This window comes from Oncorhynchus mykiss, chromosome 26 (genome assembly GCF_057628025.1).
Source record: "Oncorhynchus mykiss isolate SJ-2025 chromosome 26, ASM5762802v1, whole genome shotgun sequence".
Taxonomy (NCBI): Eukaryota; Metazoa; Chordata; class Actinopteri; order Salmoniformes; family Salmonidae; genus Oncorhynchus; species Oncorhynchus mykiss.
This window is the reverse complement of record NC_143047.1, coordinates 5,980,117-5,998,345: the sequence shown is the minus strand read 5'-3', so window position 1 is coordinate 5,998,345 and position 18,229 is coordinate 5,980,117. Positions and strand designations below refer to the sequence as shown.

Genomic DNA, 18,229 nt, shown 5'->3' with positions numbered 1-18,229 from the left:
TATTGACTCCAATCTACACACACTCATGTTCTCTCTCCACCCTCCATCCATGCCCTCAAGAATCAACGCTCATGATCAATCCCTTCAGGGTATGGAAGAGCACATGATTTTCCTAAGATCATCTCTATCTCTTTCCCCTCTCTCTCAGCCTCCCTCCTCTTGAAGCCAAAGGTTAAAGATAGGAGAGGATGGTGGGGTCTTATCTTTGAATCTGTTTTATAGAAAAGGACCGGAGGAAGAAGATAATATGGCTGAAAAATTGGCATTATCTCCTTGGGTTAGTGAGATCTAATCATCAGCCTGAACCAAAATGAATGATCCATTGAAAAAGACTGGAATTAGAAATAGGACTTACCCTGCCTTCCTATCTGAGGTGTGTGTGTGTGTGTGTGTGTGTGTGTGTGTGTGTGTGTGTGTGTGTGTGTGTGTGTGTGTGTGTGTGTGTGTGTGTGTGTGTGTGTGTGTGTGTGTGTGTGTGTGCGTGCGTGCGTGTGTGCGTGTTGGTGGAGATTCTGTGAAACCTTTCACTGCAGTGGGCTAAATCAGGGACACATAGCTCAGGCAAGCCCCTCAGGCAGAGTTGAGAGAAAGGCAAGGGCCGCAGAGAGAGAGAGAGAGAGAGAGAGAGACAAACCTACGGCACATATACAGTATATCCAACCATCCAACCAACAAGGAGAGGGAGAGCATTCCCCGGGTTACCGTGGAAACCAGCCCCCTTCACTGAGAGAGAAGTACAAAACCAATCATTTATATTATTAACCCTGTCCTTGCCAAAAGGTAGTCCCTCCAGGATTCCGCGATTCCGCGATTCCCTGCATGTTATGCGAGGGCTTGCATGTTTTAACAATCACCGCACTATTTCTGCATAAAACAGTTAAATCCTTGCAATATTATCTCATAAAACTGACCCATCACCACAGTACAAAAAGAGGGCTCCCAATTTAAACCAATTAACTTGTGTTGAAGTTTTTGGTATTATTGTTCCGCACAGTACACAGGCAGAAATAAATACGATTCAGAGATACAGTCCCTTTCGTAATACGCACGCACACACACACACACACACACACACACACACACACACACACACACCTCGAGAGCAGGGGACATTACACACCTCTGCAGCCAGCTGAAAATGAAGCTGTATCTCAGGGAACCCAAACACAGCCATCTGGGCAGAGGATCCCCTCTCTCCCCCTCCCTCTCTCCTCTGGGTCCCTTTAGTCTTTAGGAGCATCCATGGGTAAATTGCAGTCTGTCTTATGAGCACAGAGTGATCCACAGAAAGTGATAAATATATGCCCAGTCCCAATCCAACCTCTCCATAGACACTTCACGATGCCCTCACATACAGGAGAAGCCAATGTCTCATTGTTACGTCCCACAACACAACTGGAGATGGCCAATACATCCACTAGAGATCACTTAGCTTCTGAAAGAAACACTATAGAGGCTAGAGAGGAAAGAGGGAAGGGGAGGGGAGTTTGGAAGTAGGCCATGGAGAGAAGAGAAGAAGGGTAGTGTTAGAGTGTGGAAGAGACAAGAATGGAGAGAGAGAGAGGCCATAAGAGAGTGAGAGAAGAGATGAAGAGAGAGGGGGTAGTGTTAGAGTGTGGGAGAGGGGAGCAATGGCAAGCAAAGGCAAGAAAGAGGGGGTAAGGGTGGGTGGGAGAAAAGGAGAGAGGGGGAGGGGAGGGGAGGGGAGGAGAGGAGAGGGGGATATAAAAAGCTTGGCGGCTGCAGTCTTGCTGTGATCCCCAGGATGGAAAGCATGGCCATTGTCAGAGGAGAGATGAAACCATGACAACCATCCCCACTGCTGCTGCCCGACACACACACACACACACGCACACACACACACACACACACACACACACACACACACACACACACACACACACACACACACACACACACACACACACACACACACACTGCTGGACACTTAGCAGATGAGGACCAAATTTGAGGCTGGAAAGCCTGCGTAAAAGGGGGCTCCAACTCTTACAGATGAAAACACACAGACAGCAAGACAGCTCTTCTTGGCAAAACGCCTCCAGTTTGGCCCCTGTAGAAAAATGACACAACATTCCCATCCAAAACCTGCCATTCATATTAACCACTCAACGTTGCTAATTTAGGAGCAGCACAATAAACAAAGAAGTTATTGTTTGCCATGATGTATATTTGAATGCATTACAACCTTGGATTGAGTCCTTGCTTTAATAAGAAACCATTGTGTGTAGGTTGAACAATGATATAGGCACCTATTGGATGATCTCAATATCAATCAGAGTAATCTTATAGGAGGGTAGGAGAGGTGCTGTGTTTCTCATTTGAGGTAGAAAATGGAATTAGGCTACAAGGTTTCCTCTTTAAATCCTGGCCCCTTGGGGGTGATACGCGCACGCACACAAACAGACACACACACAAGCACGCACAAACGCACGTCTCTCCCCCTGCCTAAGCTCCTGGTGTGATGACATATGGGCTTCTCTGTCCTCTCTGCAGACGCAGCACAGGGGAAGTCTATTCATAATAACAGCCATCAACAACCTCAGTCAGCCTCACAGTCAAGCTGGAGCCAGCACAACACACACACACATGCTCGCACACACACACGCGCACGTGCACACAAAATAAGAAATAATAGCACACATTGTCAATGGTTTAAATATATACACACAAACTCTCTGTCATGTCTCATGTGAAGACATGTGCACAGTCACACACAAACACACACACACAGAGTCATTCAGCGGCGTTTCTGCTTGTAGCCCAGCTCCACTTTAGATTCATTTCAGGACGTGGAGTCATAGTTGGAGTGGACACTGGAGCTCTGGGGGGACAGGGGGAAACAGATGACACAAGCTCAAACATACGTGGCATGCCTTTTACCAAAAGAACAGGGTGGTGGGGAGAAAAGAATGGTTGAGAGGGGTGGGGTTGGTAACGGAGTTTGTCGATGTTGGACAGCTAAGGGAAGCTGGGATGTCGCTTACCCAGGCTAGAGAGCAGGGTGGTGGGGAGGTGGTTGTAGTGGATAAAATAAAATATGTTTTATTGTCACATAAACTGGATAGTTGAAGTTGGGTCAGCCATAGTAATAAGGTGCCCCTGGAGCAAATTACAGTTAAGTGCCTTGCTCAAGGGCACATTGACAGGTTTTTCACCTTGCCAGCTCAGGGATTTAAACCAGCAACCTTTTGGTTACTGGCCCAATGCTCTAACCGCTAGGCTACCTGGCACACTGAGCACCTATGAGCACCTATAGTATACAAGGACACAGGTACAGAAAGTGACCCGAATGGATGTGTTCATATGAGAATTGAATGATGTAATGCCACTAGCAGCTCTCCATGACCAATCAAATACAATCAGTGCAAGAGCCAACGCTAAAACTAGCCACGGTGTCACACCCTGAGCTGTTTCACCTATCTTTGTGCTTGTCTCCACCCCCCTCCAGATATCGCCCATTTTCCCCATTATCCTCAGTGTATTTATACCTGTGTTCTCTGTTTGTCTGTTGCTAGTTCGTCTTGTCTCGTCAAGCCTACCAGCATTTTTCCCATAATCCTGTTTTTTTTCTAGTCCCTGTTTTCTTGTTTTTACGGTTTTGACCATTCTGCCTGCCCTGACCCTGAGCCTGCCTGTTGTTCTGTACCTTGTGACACTGCACTGGTTTACTGACCTCTGTCAGCCCTGACCCTGAGCCTGAGCCTGCCGTTCTGTACCTTTCGGACTCTGCTCTGGATTATTGACATCTGCCTGCCCTTGACCTGGCTTTTGCCTGCCCTCTGTTTTTGTAATAAACTTTTGCGACTTCGAACTGTCTGCATCTGGGTCTACTCCTGAGCCGTGATAGTACGAACTGGCCCTGACGGACCCAGCAGACTTGGACCAGCTCCGCAACGCTGTCTCCTCCCAAGGAACCGCCATTGGAAGGCACGAGGAGATTCTTTGTGGTCTTATGTAGGAGTTCCAGACCTTGGCCAAACGCCATGACCGCGCGTTGAACACATTGCTGGAGCAATTCTGCAGGTTGTCTGTCAGGCAGCCTACTACGATCGTAACCTCCCAGCCCCTCAGTAACCTGGCTGTTAGCAGTGCGGCTCCCCCGGCCACGCCGGTTCTCGAGAACCACGCTTACATCCCCTAGAAAGCTTCGCTGGAGAGTCGGGAATCTGTCGGGCATTTCTCACTCAGTGTTCTCTCATCTTCGAGCTGCAGCCCTCTTCCTTCCCCTCAAACCGCTCGAAGATAGTATACCTCATCACGCTGATATCCGGGAGGGCTCTCGCCTGGGCTATGGCAGTGTGAGAACAACAGTCGGCCGGCTTCAGTCTGGAGGAGTTTGTGGCAAAGGTGAAAAAGGTTTTCGATTCTCCATTGTCTGGGAAAGAGGCTGCCCGAAAGTTGCTTCGGCAAGACGCCCGAAAGTTGCTTCGGCAAGACTCCCGCAGTGTGGCAGACTATACGGTGGATTTCCGCACTTTGGCAGCTGATAGTGCCAGATCCCGGAATCGCTGTTCAACATGTTCCTGTACGGATTATCAGAAGAAGTTAAGGACGAGCTAGCAGCCCGAGTACTACCAACTGATCTTGCCTCCGAGGCTTCCCGGAAGTCCCCGACGTCTCTGGTACCGAGAGAACCTGAGGCTACCCGAGTTCCCCCAAGAGTCTTTGAAGTTTGCCGAATCACCTCTACCCGAGCCGATGAAACTAGGCAGAGCTAGCCTGTCTCCAGCCGAAGGTTTGCATAAGCTATACACGAAGAGTTGCCTGTCTTGCGGGACTAATGGTCATTTTGTGTCCTCTTGCCCACTAAAAGACCAGGCTCACCGGAGTACTCTGGAGGGCCATATGGATAACTTTTCCTCTCCCCCTCTCCTCTCCATGCCATCCTGCTGGGGGGGAACCAGTCGAAATCTCTCCAGGTACTCATCGACTCTGGGGCCGATGAGAGTCTTTTGGATGATACCCTGGCTTCAGAGCTGGGCATCCCCACTCAGCCCCTCTCCATTCCCATGGACGTTAGAGCGCTGGACGGACACTCTATAGGCTGGGTCACCCACAATACCACCCCCATCAACCTACGAGTGTCAGGGAACCACAGCGAGGCAATCCAATTCAAGCAAATTATTACGTCTCTTCAGGTTCCTGTGATATTGGGATTCTCTTGGCTCCAGCGACACAATCCCCTCATTGGCTGGACTACTGGTGCCATCATGGGCTGGAGCCCTTTCTGCCACAGCCATTGCCATTGCCTGCCCCAGGACGTCTTCCTGTGGGCTCGGAAGTTGCCACGGACCTCGCCGCCATTCCCGCAGAGTACCAGGACCTCCAGGAGGTTTTTAGTAAGGCCCGGACTCCTTCGCTTCCTCTGCACCGACCCTATGACAGCAGGATCGACCTTCTCCCAGGCACCACACACCACCCCGGGGACGACTGTACTCTCTGTCAGGACCGGAGACCAAGTCTATGGAGACCTACATCGAGGACTCCCTAGCTGCAGTGTGTATCCATCCTTCTGCCTCCCCCGCCGGCACAGACAAAACCCAGCCCCGGTGCATCAACTACCATGACCTCAATGACATCATGGTTAAGAACCGCTACCCGCTACCACTCATTGCCTCGGTCTTCAAGACGCTCAAGGGGGCAACTATGATCTCCAAGTTGGACCTGCAGAACGCATACCACCTGGTGCGGATACAGGAAGGGGACGAGTGGAAGACTGCCTTCAACACAGCCAGCGGTCACTACGAATATCTGGTCATGCCATTTGGTCTTACTAATGCTCCCACAGTGCAGCTGCAATGTTTCCTTGGATTTTACAACTTTTATCGCTGCTTTATCCAGGGTTAAAGCACCCTGGCTTCACACCTGTCTGCTCTCACCTCTCCCAAGTTCCCATTCATGTGGTCCCGAGCTGCTGACCAGGTGTTCCAGGACCTCAAATGCGCTTCACCACAGCTCCCATATTGGTGCATCCTGACCTGTCTCGTCAGTTCGTCAGTTCGTGAGGTCCAAGCTTCGGACGTCGGAGTGGGGGCTGTTCTGTCCCAGTGTTCTGCTCTGGACCTCAAGTTACATCCCTGCGCCTTCTTCGCCCATCGTCTTAAAGCCAAGGAGAGGAACTACGATGTGGGGAATTGTGAGCTTCTTGCGGTGAAGATGGCGCCGGAGGAGTGGAGGCACTGGTTCGAGGGGGCGGAACATCCTTTCATTTTGTGGATGGACCACAGGAACCTGGAATATCTCCACACCGCCAAACGTCTGAATTCCAGGCAAGCTAGGTGGGCCCTGCTTTTCACCCGGTTTAACTTCTCCCTCTCCTACCGACCGGGATCCAAGAATGTCAAGGCGGATGCACTGTCACACCGCTATAGCCCCACGGCTGCACCCTCGAACCCTGAGCCTCCACCTCGTGTCTGGCGATGGAATTGAGAATCAGGTCCGTGAGGTGCAGCATTCCCACCCGAACCCCAGGGGAGGCCAGATAACTGGATGTTTGCCCCTGACGCTATCCACCCCTCCCTCCGGGCTCCCATCGGTCCCTGGCCTTTGTGCGACAATACTATTGGTGGCCTTTTGGTGGCCTACCACGGTCCCTGACGTCACCATCTGCATGATCAGTGAGCAGAACAAGACTCCTCGGCAAGCTCCAGCTGGTCTCCTTCAACCACTTCCTGTCCCCCTGGTTTCACATATCCATGGACTTTGTCACGGATCTCCCCTCATCTGATGGCAACACTGTCATCCTGACAGTAGTGGACCTGTTTTCCAAAGCAACCCATTCCTCTCCCCGAGCTAACCTCCATGGACTCCCGGTGGATCCATGGACTCCCGGTGGACATGGTCTCATCCCAGCTCTGGAAGACATTCTTCACACTCATTGGGTCATCGGCCAGCCTGTCCTCTGGGTTCCATCCTCAGTCTAACGGCCAGTCAGAGCGAGCCAATCAAAACCTGAAAACGACTCTTCGCTGCCTTGTCTCTGCCAATCCCACCATCTGGAGCCAGCAACTCATAGCCCCCGCTCAGCCCCCGCTCTTGCTGGAGCAAGAGGTCGGCATACCCTCATTCCAGATGTTCGTCCGCCGCTGTCGCCGTACCTGGAAGAGAGCCCGGTCGTCTCTTCTCAAGACCACCTCCAGGTATCGACGACAAGCGGACCGCCACCGGAACCCGGCTCACTGGTATTGTCTCGGGCAGAGGGTATGGCTTCTACACCTGCATTGCTTGCTGTTTGGGGTTTTAGGCTGGGTTTCTGTACAGCACTTTGAGATATCAGCTGATGTACGAAGGGCTATATAAATACATTTGATTTGATTTGATTTGATTTATGGCTGCACACTCAAGATCTGCCCCTCCGGGTGGAGTCCCGCAAACGTTCCCCCTGTTTTATTGGCCATGTCCCCATCTCCAAGATTCTTAGCCCATCTGCTGTTTGTCTTCTGTTGCCCCGTACCCTCCGTATACATCCCTCCTTTCATGTGTCTAGGATTAAACCTATATCATATAGCGCTTTTATCCCTGTTTTCCCAGTTTTGACCATTCTGCCTGCCCTGATCCTGAGCCTGCCTGTCGTTCTGTACCTTGTGATGCTGCCCTGATTTACTGACCTCTGACTGCTCTGACCCTGAGCCTGCCTGTCATCCTGTACCTTGTGATGCTGCCCTGATTTACTGACCTCTGCCTGCTCTGACCCTGAGCCTGCCTGTCGTTCTGTACCTTGTGATGCTGCCCTGATTTACTGACCTCTGCCTGCTCTGACCCTGAGCCTGCCTGCCATTCTGTACCTTTCGGACTCTGCTCTGGATTACTGACTCCTCTAACTGCCTGTCATTTGCCTGCCCCCTGATTTTGTAATAAACGTTTGTTACTTCAAACTGTTTGCACATGGGTCGTCTCCTGAGCCGTGATACAAGGATTCCAGGGAATAAAGCCTTCACATAAATATGGTAATGAGACCAGAGTACGGGTTCCAGTTGCTGTGTGACCTCGCTAACCTGTATGGTCATATAGGACTCTGTCCCTGTCTCTCATCCATAGCACTGTAAACAGCAGTGACTTTGGAGTGAAAATTGCAGTTTGTGCGTTACAGTAGGCTACTGTATGTATGCACACCCTAATGCGTGAGTTCTATATTGATAAACACATTTCAACACATGCAAGCCATGTCACCCTCACCTTTATATAATCCTGGAAGTGGCTGACATAGATTTTAACTAGTTACTGAATTAACAGAACGTGACAGGGTTCCTAGTGCAAAGGATGCATATGAAGGCCAGCCAGAAGTAAGTATAAAAACCTCAATCAACATTAAGCGGCCAAGACAAAATTGGAAATAATTAAGGGGGTGAACGTTATTTATAATAAGGATTAAATGGAGAAACTCTGACCTTTAAGCAAAATATATATATTTACCTAAACCCTGAATCATTAAAACATCATGTGGATAGCAGAGAACATCCTTACAGTTTAACCTCCCTATTTGAATAGACCAGAGCCTTGGATTTGTCGTTTAAGAAATTGTTCTTCATCCTGTAAGCATGACATGGCAACGCAGGAATATTGATCGTGCACCGGGCTGCAGGCCGAAGGTTTGGATTCACAGACCACCGTAGGGGTGGAAAGATCTCCTTTATAAAAAAAACATTGCATGAATCTATCATCTAACTTGCAGGTCTGAGAAAAAAACATAGCCTTTTATAAACATTTCATGCAATTCTAATTCTATTTCTCCAATGCCAAATCAGTGTGTCTTGTTTGCAACGAAACTGTCCCTGTTTACAAATAATTAAATCTGAGATGTCATTAGGAATCTGAGCATGGCCCTTTCAAAACTTAGGCCTACTTTTCCACCCCAGACGACAGTAGGCCTACTGACGCAGAAAATATCATATTTAACCGCTTGCTACCCTTCTTCCATGGCTTAACTCAACGAGAGAATGTCACAAGTATTTCCTTAAAAGCTGTCTGGGTTTAAACATATTCTATTGTACAGAGAGTGAATAGCTTAATCAATAGATAGTGACAAAATTAGATTACTTTCCAAGAAAATTTAATTTTTTCTCCGCGACTGTAGAAGGTTGTAGCGCAGCCTCGGAATGTCAACGAAATGAAACAGTGCTATCCCCATATGCATCAGAGTAGTGTCTTTCCAGGGTATTTTACAGCTTGTTTCTAGCGTAAAGCATCGTGGAACAAAGCGGCTCTTATAGTTCACTTTATATAAACTGATTTTTTCTTCCTCTAAATCTTAAAACTAACATTTGGGTAGGCCTGCGCGTTTCACCGTTTACTTTAATAAAAGATAGGTCTATGATGTACATTCATACCCCCGCAATTCGAGTCCAGGTTTTAACTTAACAGCCCTTCACTGACACAGAGGTAGGCTATTTAAAGAGCGCATGCTGGGTGGAGGAATTGGCCGAGATTTCTATGTATATAGCAGCCTACAGCCTAATTTCGTCTGTGAAGCAGGAAGGCCTACCTCTCATTTATTGAATAGGAAGAAATAGGCTCAAATACAAAGCTTTCTTGTTGTTAGTAAAGTCTAATATAACTGAAGATGGTTTAAATGAATTATGCCTACTCGATTTTGCCTACTTTCAGCACCATGAGCTGTCCATTTTCAATTCATTTTGCCGTGACTGCTGCTTCAAATTTCAGCACCACAATGCAAGTTACTCAAATCTGGTTTATTGTGAGGTCAATAATTCTGATAAATGCAACATGGGCAACAAACATATCGTTTAGATTAAAATCAATTATAGTAGTAGCAAGCTATCAAAGTTGACCTCCGGTCCTCCTCATCGTCCACCTTTCCTTCTCAAACTAAAGAGTACATAAGCTATTAGCTAGTCCGCACGCAAGATAATGCATTTTTTGGACTAGACCATCATTATTTTCGAAATAATTATTTTACTCTCCTCCTGAACTGCCACTGTAGGCCTTCGCAGTACAGCATTGGTTAGGCAGCACACACATTTTTGGGGGATCAGCAAGAGCTCAGGGTTGGAATATCCATTGCAGTGTGTAATGCAGCCTTGTTTTATTTACACCATCCCAGCAGCCATCTTAGAAATATAACTTTGCTCTGTGATTCTCTGAGCATGGACTTTGTAGCCTATAGCCAATAGGCTATGGATCAGTTGATTGAGACCACTCTATAGGCGCACTTGATATTGCGCGCCTAAAAGAGAATCAGAGATGATGGGGGGAGGCACACACAGCTTGTTTTCTTATTAGACCTTTCACAAAAGTAGCCTATAGCCTATGACAGTGGTACCCACATGACAGTGGTACCCACATCATTGCCTAGTGGTTTTGGGGATGCTATGCCTCTCGCATAGGCTATTTATTTGAATCAAAACTGCTTTAGCCGGATACAAATAGGGTATCAGGAAATCACTAGACTACGTCAATATTTCGTTAATAAAATACATTTCATCCCATGCGTGTAGTTTGGGATTAAAAGTGTTTGTAATTGCAGCAGGAATTGCACGGATAGGTGCTAGTGCTTGTCATTGCAGGGACTGAGTGAAACCACACCGCTGGTACAGCAGCCTTGTGCAGTGCAGTAGCTTGCCCTATCTCATTTGGCAGATATCAGCGCAAGCTTCCCCAATGCAACATTGTGAACGACAAACGTGTGCATGTTCGAAGACAGCGACACGCTACAATGTAACAAACCCACAACATACAACATTGCGATACCATCTTCCCGTTGTCTGGCAATGAGGATTAAAGGGATATTATTATTATATTTCAACAATCACACGTAAGCCGTGTGGACTACATGTAGCCCAACTGTAGCCAGCTGACTAGGCTATAGGGCGGACCAGTTAATTCCCTTTTATTATGAAGTAGAATTTTAGGATAATCCACATAAAACATTCAAGTGCACAGTCCCAACCCCGATTGATGCAATGAGTCAAAGGCAATTCGTGGGAACTAGAAGTAACCAGCCCGCACGTCAGTGATGCACCCTAAATCAAATCCACCAAACCCACAATAACCTACTGAGTAGCCCATATGTCCTAGCCCATGTCAGCATAACTCATAAAAGAAAACCAGTCCGTTCACATCATCCACCTTTAGACAAGCGACAAGGACTAACCTGTCTGTCCTTTGCCGAGGGTCTTTTCCAAACGATAAGGTCCCACATAGTTCATATAGTGTGCGCTGTTGTCTTTGCCAGAAGATGACATTTTGTTGGAATTTAGTAATATGTCTCACAGAATAATAAATACAAATCAAAATTATCGTTTCAAATCAACGGAAACCGTAGGTTATTCCACCGACCAGTCGGCTGCTGCTCTCCGGTTGGCCTCCTCTCTCTCGCCTCACGCAGATGGTCGGTGGGATTCTCTCTTCTCTGAGTCCCTTTCTAACCTATTTTGTTAGTTCACTCCCCTCTGTCTCTACCTCCTCTTTTCACTGCTGAAATGTGGCGTCTTTAAATCTGGATAACATGGTGTTCTTTTCGTCCGTGTTCGTATTGTGGAGAGGAAACGAGACGCGGTGAACACAGCTTTGGCACAACCCGTTGACGGGGCAATCTAACAGGATAGTGTTTTAGTGCTGACTGACGCCAACGTCTGAGCTGTATGAATACGCATGCGCACAGCGCGCACAACGCAGGGGCTGGTTGGCTTGGCACGTCATCGAGCGAAAGCAGGGAATCAGCACGCTGCACAAAACGAATGCAATCACTTTTCACACGGTTTAAACTCCTTGCACCGGGGTAACCCGGGCCAGATAAAGGAATCCCTTAATTTAATTCAGGTCGAAGTGACAGAATAGCATGACGGGGGAATCAGCGCAGTAGCCTCCTAGTATTTGCCAAGCATATTTGTAAATATTCACAAAAGTGATTCACATTGACAAACCAACTATATAATAGAATAGTGACCAGCAAATAGAATTGGTGACAAAACCTATCCTAAATCTTGTCTTGCCTTTACCCAATAAAACAAGTGGCTTTTCTGATTAGGTATATTAGCAACACTGTAGCTACCATAGCCTACCTCGCTCCTCCTCAGAGAGACTACTTCATAGCTGCTTTAGTACTTTGATGTCAGTCTGAGCATCTGTACAGGTTGTGTCCCTATGTCCCAACCTCTCCTCCTCCTAAATCACCAGTAACATCTTCCCTAGGTCTACCGTCTCACAACTTCACTGGCGCTTCCTATCTTCCCTCGCTCATCAAATCAGATTGTATTGTATTTGTATTTGTATTGTATATGACAAATGTGCCGAATACAAGAGGTGTAGTAGACCTTACCGTGAAATGCTTGCAGTTCAAGAAATAGAGTTAAGAAAATGTTTACTAAATTAACTAAAGTGAAAATAAAATAAATAAGTAATACAAGAAAATTACATAAAAGTAATGATACATTGGATACCAGTACCTAGTCAATGCGCGGGGGTACAGGTTACTCGAGGTGATTTGTAAAGTGACTATGCATAGATAATATCAGCAAGTAGCAGTAGTGTAAAAACGGGGGGGGGGGGGGGGGGGGGGGTTGTCAGTGTAAACTGTCCAGGTGGCCATTTTATTAATTGTTCAGCAGTCTTATGGCTTGGGGGTAGAAGTTGATAAGGAGCCTTTTGTCCTAGACTTGGCACTCCAGTACTGCTTGCCCTGCGGTAGCAGAGAGAACAGTTCATGACTTGGGTGACTGGAGTCTGACAATTTTTTGGGCCTCCCTCTGACACGCCAAGTATATAGGTCCTGGATGTCAGAAAGCTTGGCCCCAGTACTGGGTCGTATGCACTACCCTCTGTATGGATCTGGGGAACACTTCAGCCCCGTCAATGTTATTGGGGGCCTGTTTGGCCTTTCGTTTCCTATAGTCCACAATCAGCTCCCTTGTCTTGCTCACGTTGAGGGAGAGGTTGGTATCCTGGCACCACACTGCCAGGTCTCTGACATCCTCCCTATAGGCTGTCTCATCGTTGTTGGTGATCAGTCCTACCACTGTTGTGTCATCAGCAAACTTAAGGATGGTGTTAGAGTCGTGCTTGGCCATGCAGTTGTGTGTGAACAGGTAGTACAGGAGAGGACTAAGTAAAAACTCACCCCTGAAGCTGGTGTTGAGGATCAGCGTGGCAGATGTGTTGTTGCCTGCCCTTACCACCTGCGGGAGGCCCAGATCCAGTCCAGGATCCAGTTGCGTTTAGTCCCAGGGTCCTTAGTCCCAGGGTCCTTAGCTTAGTGATGAGCTTTGTGGGCACTATGGTGTTAAATGCTGAGCTATAGCCAATGAACAGCATTCTCACATAGGTGTTCCTTTTGTCCAGGTGGGAAAGGGCAGTGTGGAGTGCCATTGAGATTTTGGTCATCTGACGACCTGTTGGGGCAGTATGCGAATTGGAGTGGGTCTAGTGCTTCCGGCATGATGGTGTTGATGTGAGCCAGGACCAGCCTTTCAAAGCACTTCATGACTACATGAGTGAGTGCTACGGGGTGGTAATAATTTCGGCAGGTTACCTTCACTTTCTTGGGCACAGGGACTATGGTGGTCTGTTTGAAACGTAGTTTTTACAGACTCGGCCAGGGAGAGGTTGAAAATGTCAGAGAAGACACTTGCCAGATGGTCTACACATGCTTTGAGTACACGACCTGGTAGTCCGTCTGTCCCCGCATCTTTGTGAATGTAGACCTGTTTAAAGGTCTTGCTTACATCGGCTACGGAGAGCGTGATCACACAGTCATCTGGAACAGCTGGTGCTCTCATGCATGCTTCAGTGTTGCTTGCCTCGAAGCGAGCATAAAAAGCTCATCTAGAAGGCTCGCGTCACTGGGCAGCTCGCTGCTGGGTTTCCCTTTGTAGTCCGTAATATTTCTCAAACCCTGCCACATCCAACGAGCGTCAGAGCCGGTGTAGTACGATTTATTCTAAGTCCTGTATTGACGCTTTGCCTGTTTGATTGTTTGTTTGAGGGCATAGCAGGATTTCTTATAAGCTCCTTGAAAGCGGCAGCTCTAGCCTTTAGCTCCGTGCGGATGTTGCCTGTAATCCATGGCTTCTGGTTGGGAAATGTATACACGGTCACTGTGGAGACAACGTCGTCGATGCACTTATTGATGAAGCCGGTGACGCAAGTTATATACTCCTCAATGCCATTGGATGAATCCCGAAACATAATCCAATCTCTGCTAGCAAAACAGTCCTGTTGCGTAGCATCTGCGCAATCTGACCAATTCTGTATTGAGCGAGTCACTGGTTCTTCCTGCTTTAGTTTTTTGGCTTGTAAGCAGGAATCAGGAGGATAGAATTATGATCAGATTTGTCAAATGAAGGGCGAGTGAGAGCTTTGTATGCTTCTCGGGGTGTGGAGTAAAGTTGATCTAGAGCTTTTTTCCTCTGGTGGCACATGTGTCATGTTGGTAGAAATTAGGTAAAGTGGATGTAAGATTGCCTGCATTAAAGTCCCTGGCCACTAGGAGCATTGATTTTGGATGAGCATTTTCTTGTTTGCTTATGGCAAATCGCCACAAACCGATTAGTTCCAGCATCGGTCTGTGGCGGTAAATAGACGGCTACGAATAATATAGATGAGAACTCTCTTGGTACTGCGGTCTACAGCTTATCATGAGGTATTCTACATCAGGCGAGCAATGTAGGCGAGCAGTGTAGGTTAGGAGCCCGTAAAACAGCAGCCATCACCTCCGATGCCATTATAGGGTCTCTATACCTCTGCATCAGGGCCTTCTCCATTTTTTCTTATGTCGCTGATGGGTTGAAATGTTTGGTGAAAAACATTTTTTTAAGAGATCCTATGGAAATAATGATGCCAAAAATAACTAAATAAATAAATAAATAAATAAATATATATACATATATATATATATATATATAATACATATTTTCACAAGATGTTTGTGTGTGTGTGTTTGTATGTGTGTGTGTGCTCTTGTGTGTGCATGCATGCACATGTTTGTGGAGCAGGCCATGATGTATTTGTGTGCGTAACACTGGGTCACTTGATTAAACCAGAGGGCTTGATTAAACCAGAGGTTGGTCCCTACTTCATGGTGTTGACTACCACCTCTCCTCTCCTCACACACACACACACACACACACACACACACACACACACACACACACACACACACACACACACACACACATCTTTCTCATCACTCTTGAACAACAAAAGTACTGACCCAGCCAGCTCTGTGACAGATGGGGCTTCCCCCCTCTCCCTCTCCTCTCCTCTCTTCCCCCTCCCCCCATTCTCCCAGTCCTCCCCCACCTCGGTTGCTAACAAAGGAAGGGGCCTCAGATGCACCCTCACAAGAGAGCTTTCACTCACACCACTTCCTGTTAATTATTTGTGACCCCTCCCCCGACCCATATCTATGAGAGGGATCCATCATGTGCTTTCTCTTAAATGTATGTTACAGCGCAGTATGTCCTCACTGAGGACATGATCCCCCATGTTATGATCCCTTATGGATGGATACATGATTTGACACAACACGGGTCCATGCCAACAGGATGGATAGGGGATATTCAGCCACACTTGGAGGACAATGGATATTGAAGGCAAAAATTCACCCTTTTCGGCATTACATACACTGTCCGTATTAGAACATACAGCCATCATCAGCAACAATCATAATACACCTTGAATGGACTGAAAGCTTGAGGTAGAAGGCGACATCATACTTTCACTGTGTCGGACAACACCAAGCAACACTTTCGCCATGGGGGTCATTGTTAGTATGAATTCCACTCCACAGATTGCTCTGGCAATTGTCACATATAGATTTCATTGGGAGGAAGAACGTTTAACATGCTTTATACATTTGTATGACCATTTTTTTGTGAAAACCATGATGAAATTGGCAATCTTAAGGCCTTTTCAGAACTGTAAGACCCTATGATCTGTGAACCATGCATGATACGGACAACATTTTGGTGTTATTTTACTCCTTATAGTGTTTTCTCAAATATGGAGTATTTCTAGATTCTGAAAGACACATTTTCACATTCATTAAACGTATTAGGCTACCCTGGCGGCAGGGTAGCCTAGTGGTTAGAGTGTTAGAGGTTGCAAGTTCAACCCCCCGAGCTGACACAGTACAAATCTGTCGTTCTGCCCCTGAACAGGCAGTTAACCCACTGTTCCTAGGCCGTCATTGAAAATAAGAATTTGTTCTTAACTGACTTGCCTAGTTAAATAAAAGGTAAAATAAATAAAAAATTAATATCTCAAACAACCTTTATTTATTTAGCTTATTTGTAGAGATATTGTTTGTAACAATATAGTCTTCAAACGCGTCAGAGTGTGCTCTGATACTTTTAATGACATGACCCATTTTATACATAGAAATGTACATTATAGGTCACTAACCAATCACAACCCTTCTATAGGATTGCACATTCAGCATGTCACTAGAAGAGGAGGTTTCCCATTCACAATGTTTGTGGTGCTCATAAAATGTACCATACCTTCAGAATGAGCGGAGATCCCACTCTGTAAATGTTATGTATTTATAGAGTATATATATATTTTTTTACAAAGAATGTGTCTAAAAATTAACAAAATCAAAAAGAGTTGTTTTGAGATATTCAATTTTTTTTAAATGTTAAAAAAATTAAATGTGAAGATTTTTATTTCAGAATCAATACATTCTCCATATTTTATTTAGAGCACACTATTCAGAGTATAATTCGACCAAGATGTCGTCTGTAATCATGAACGGTTCACAGATCTACAGGAGGTATGTATATTTCTAAAAAGGGCAAAGAAATTGCCACTTTCATCATGATTTTCTTAAAAATGGTTTGTGATACAAATTTTAAAAAGCATTTATAACATCATTCCCCCCAATTAAGCTTCTACGTAAGAAACGCTAAAACAATCTGAGATACCAAAAATATTTTCCACTCCCGCTGGTGTGGAATCGCCTAGAAGGCTCTGCCACTAAATATCTCCAAGGGGATGTTTGTATCCATAATCATATTGGAGTCCAGGTGTCTAATCTGTTAAAATGCTGGAAGTACATTTGTAGACAACCCCTCTGAAATACACTGCACCAATAAAATGTATTGTCATATGCCTACAGTACACTCTTAAACATTTACAGGGTTATTTGTTTTGTCCCTACAGGAGAACACTTTTTGGTTCCATGTATGTTACGGGTGGTGAAAATGTTTCTACTGACTAACCGGGTTTCAGAGCATTTAATATTATTCTGTACGAAAATGTGAAACTCCTTTTCGTATGATATGGTATGTATTAATTTGTGGATGTCCATCACCCATTTCGTATGATATCTTACGAATTACAATATGTTACAAATGAGCAAAACATAGTAAATGTTACGAAGTTGCAAAACATATGATATGTTAGGAATTTTAGCTAGGTGGCTAGGTGGCTAACATTAGCTAGGCTAGATGTTAGGGTTAGGGGTTAGGGTTAGGTTTAGGAGTTAGGTTAAAGGGCCAAGGTTAGGGTTAGGGGAGGGGTTAGCTAAAAGGGTTAGTGTTATGGGAAGGGTTAGCTAAAAGGGTTAAGGTTAGTGTTAGGGGAAGGGTTAACTAACGTGCTAAGTAGTTGAAAAGTAGCTAAAAAGTATTAAGTGCTGTAGTTAAAAAGTTGCTAATTAGCTCAAGCTGTCCATGATGAGATTCAAACTCGCAACTTTTGGGTTGCGTAACATATCATACTAATTTGAGTGTCCCGAATTTTCTTTACCATGTTACGTCTAGTCTATCAGACCAGGCTGTACTGAACATTTTAGTGGTGAAAGGGTTCCATGAACAAAAAATAGGACATTTTCAGAGGATTTCCTTAGAGGACTATTGAATAACCAGTTATGGTTCTAGGTAGCACCTTCTTTTCTAAGAGTGTACATGTATGTCATTTATTGTGGATACTAAATTGCACAGTACAGTTGGCTGTATATACATGTAGTCTATACAGAACCCACACTTGCTCTTTTGAAGGCTTAGGCCCTGAGGTTTTTGTCAAACAGATTGTGACAAATGATGTTGTACAAAGTGCTATGAAGTCCAAATAAAGGTGATGTATTGATTTGAGTGAGAGAAAAAAAGTTTTATCAGAGCATGGTCCAACCAGTGAGAGATCACAGGTGCTGAGGAACACTGTTAGCTGAGACTAATTGCTGTAGACAGCAAAGAGCATGCTTGTTTTTTCTCTAGCTGTCACACTCTAGCAAAACACACTGACCCCCTGC

General features: G+C 45.9%; 1 protein-coding gene across 8 annotated transcripts in view; it reads right to left on the bottom strand.

Moving 5' to 3' along the window:
* The window catches only part of LOC110506278 (serine/threonine-protein kinase BRSK2), a 164,817-nt gene extending 153,188 nt beyond the window's left edge, over nt 1-11,629 (bottom strand). For 5 of the 8 annotated variants that reach the window (XM_036963401.2, XM_090221746.1, XM_036963399.2 and 2 more), the window contains exon 1: nt 11,132-11,614. In XM_036963401.2, the coding sequence (XP_036819296.1) occupies nt 11,132-11,222 (91 nt within the window). In that variant the 5' untranslated portion in view covers nt 11,223-11,614. Of the gene's footprint in view, nt 1-11,131 lie in introns of all 8 variants that reach the window. The other 3 variants (XM_036963397.2, XM_036963400.2, XM_090221745.1) reach the window with 2 other exon arrangements.
* Nucleotides 11,630-18,229: the final 6,600 nt, after the last annotated feature.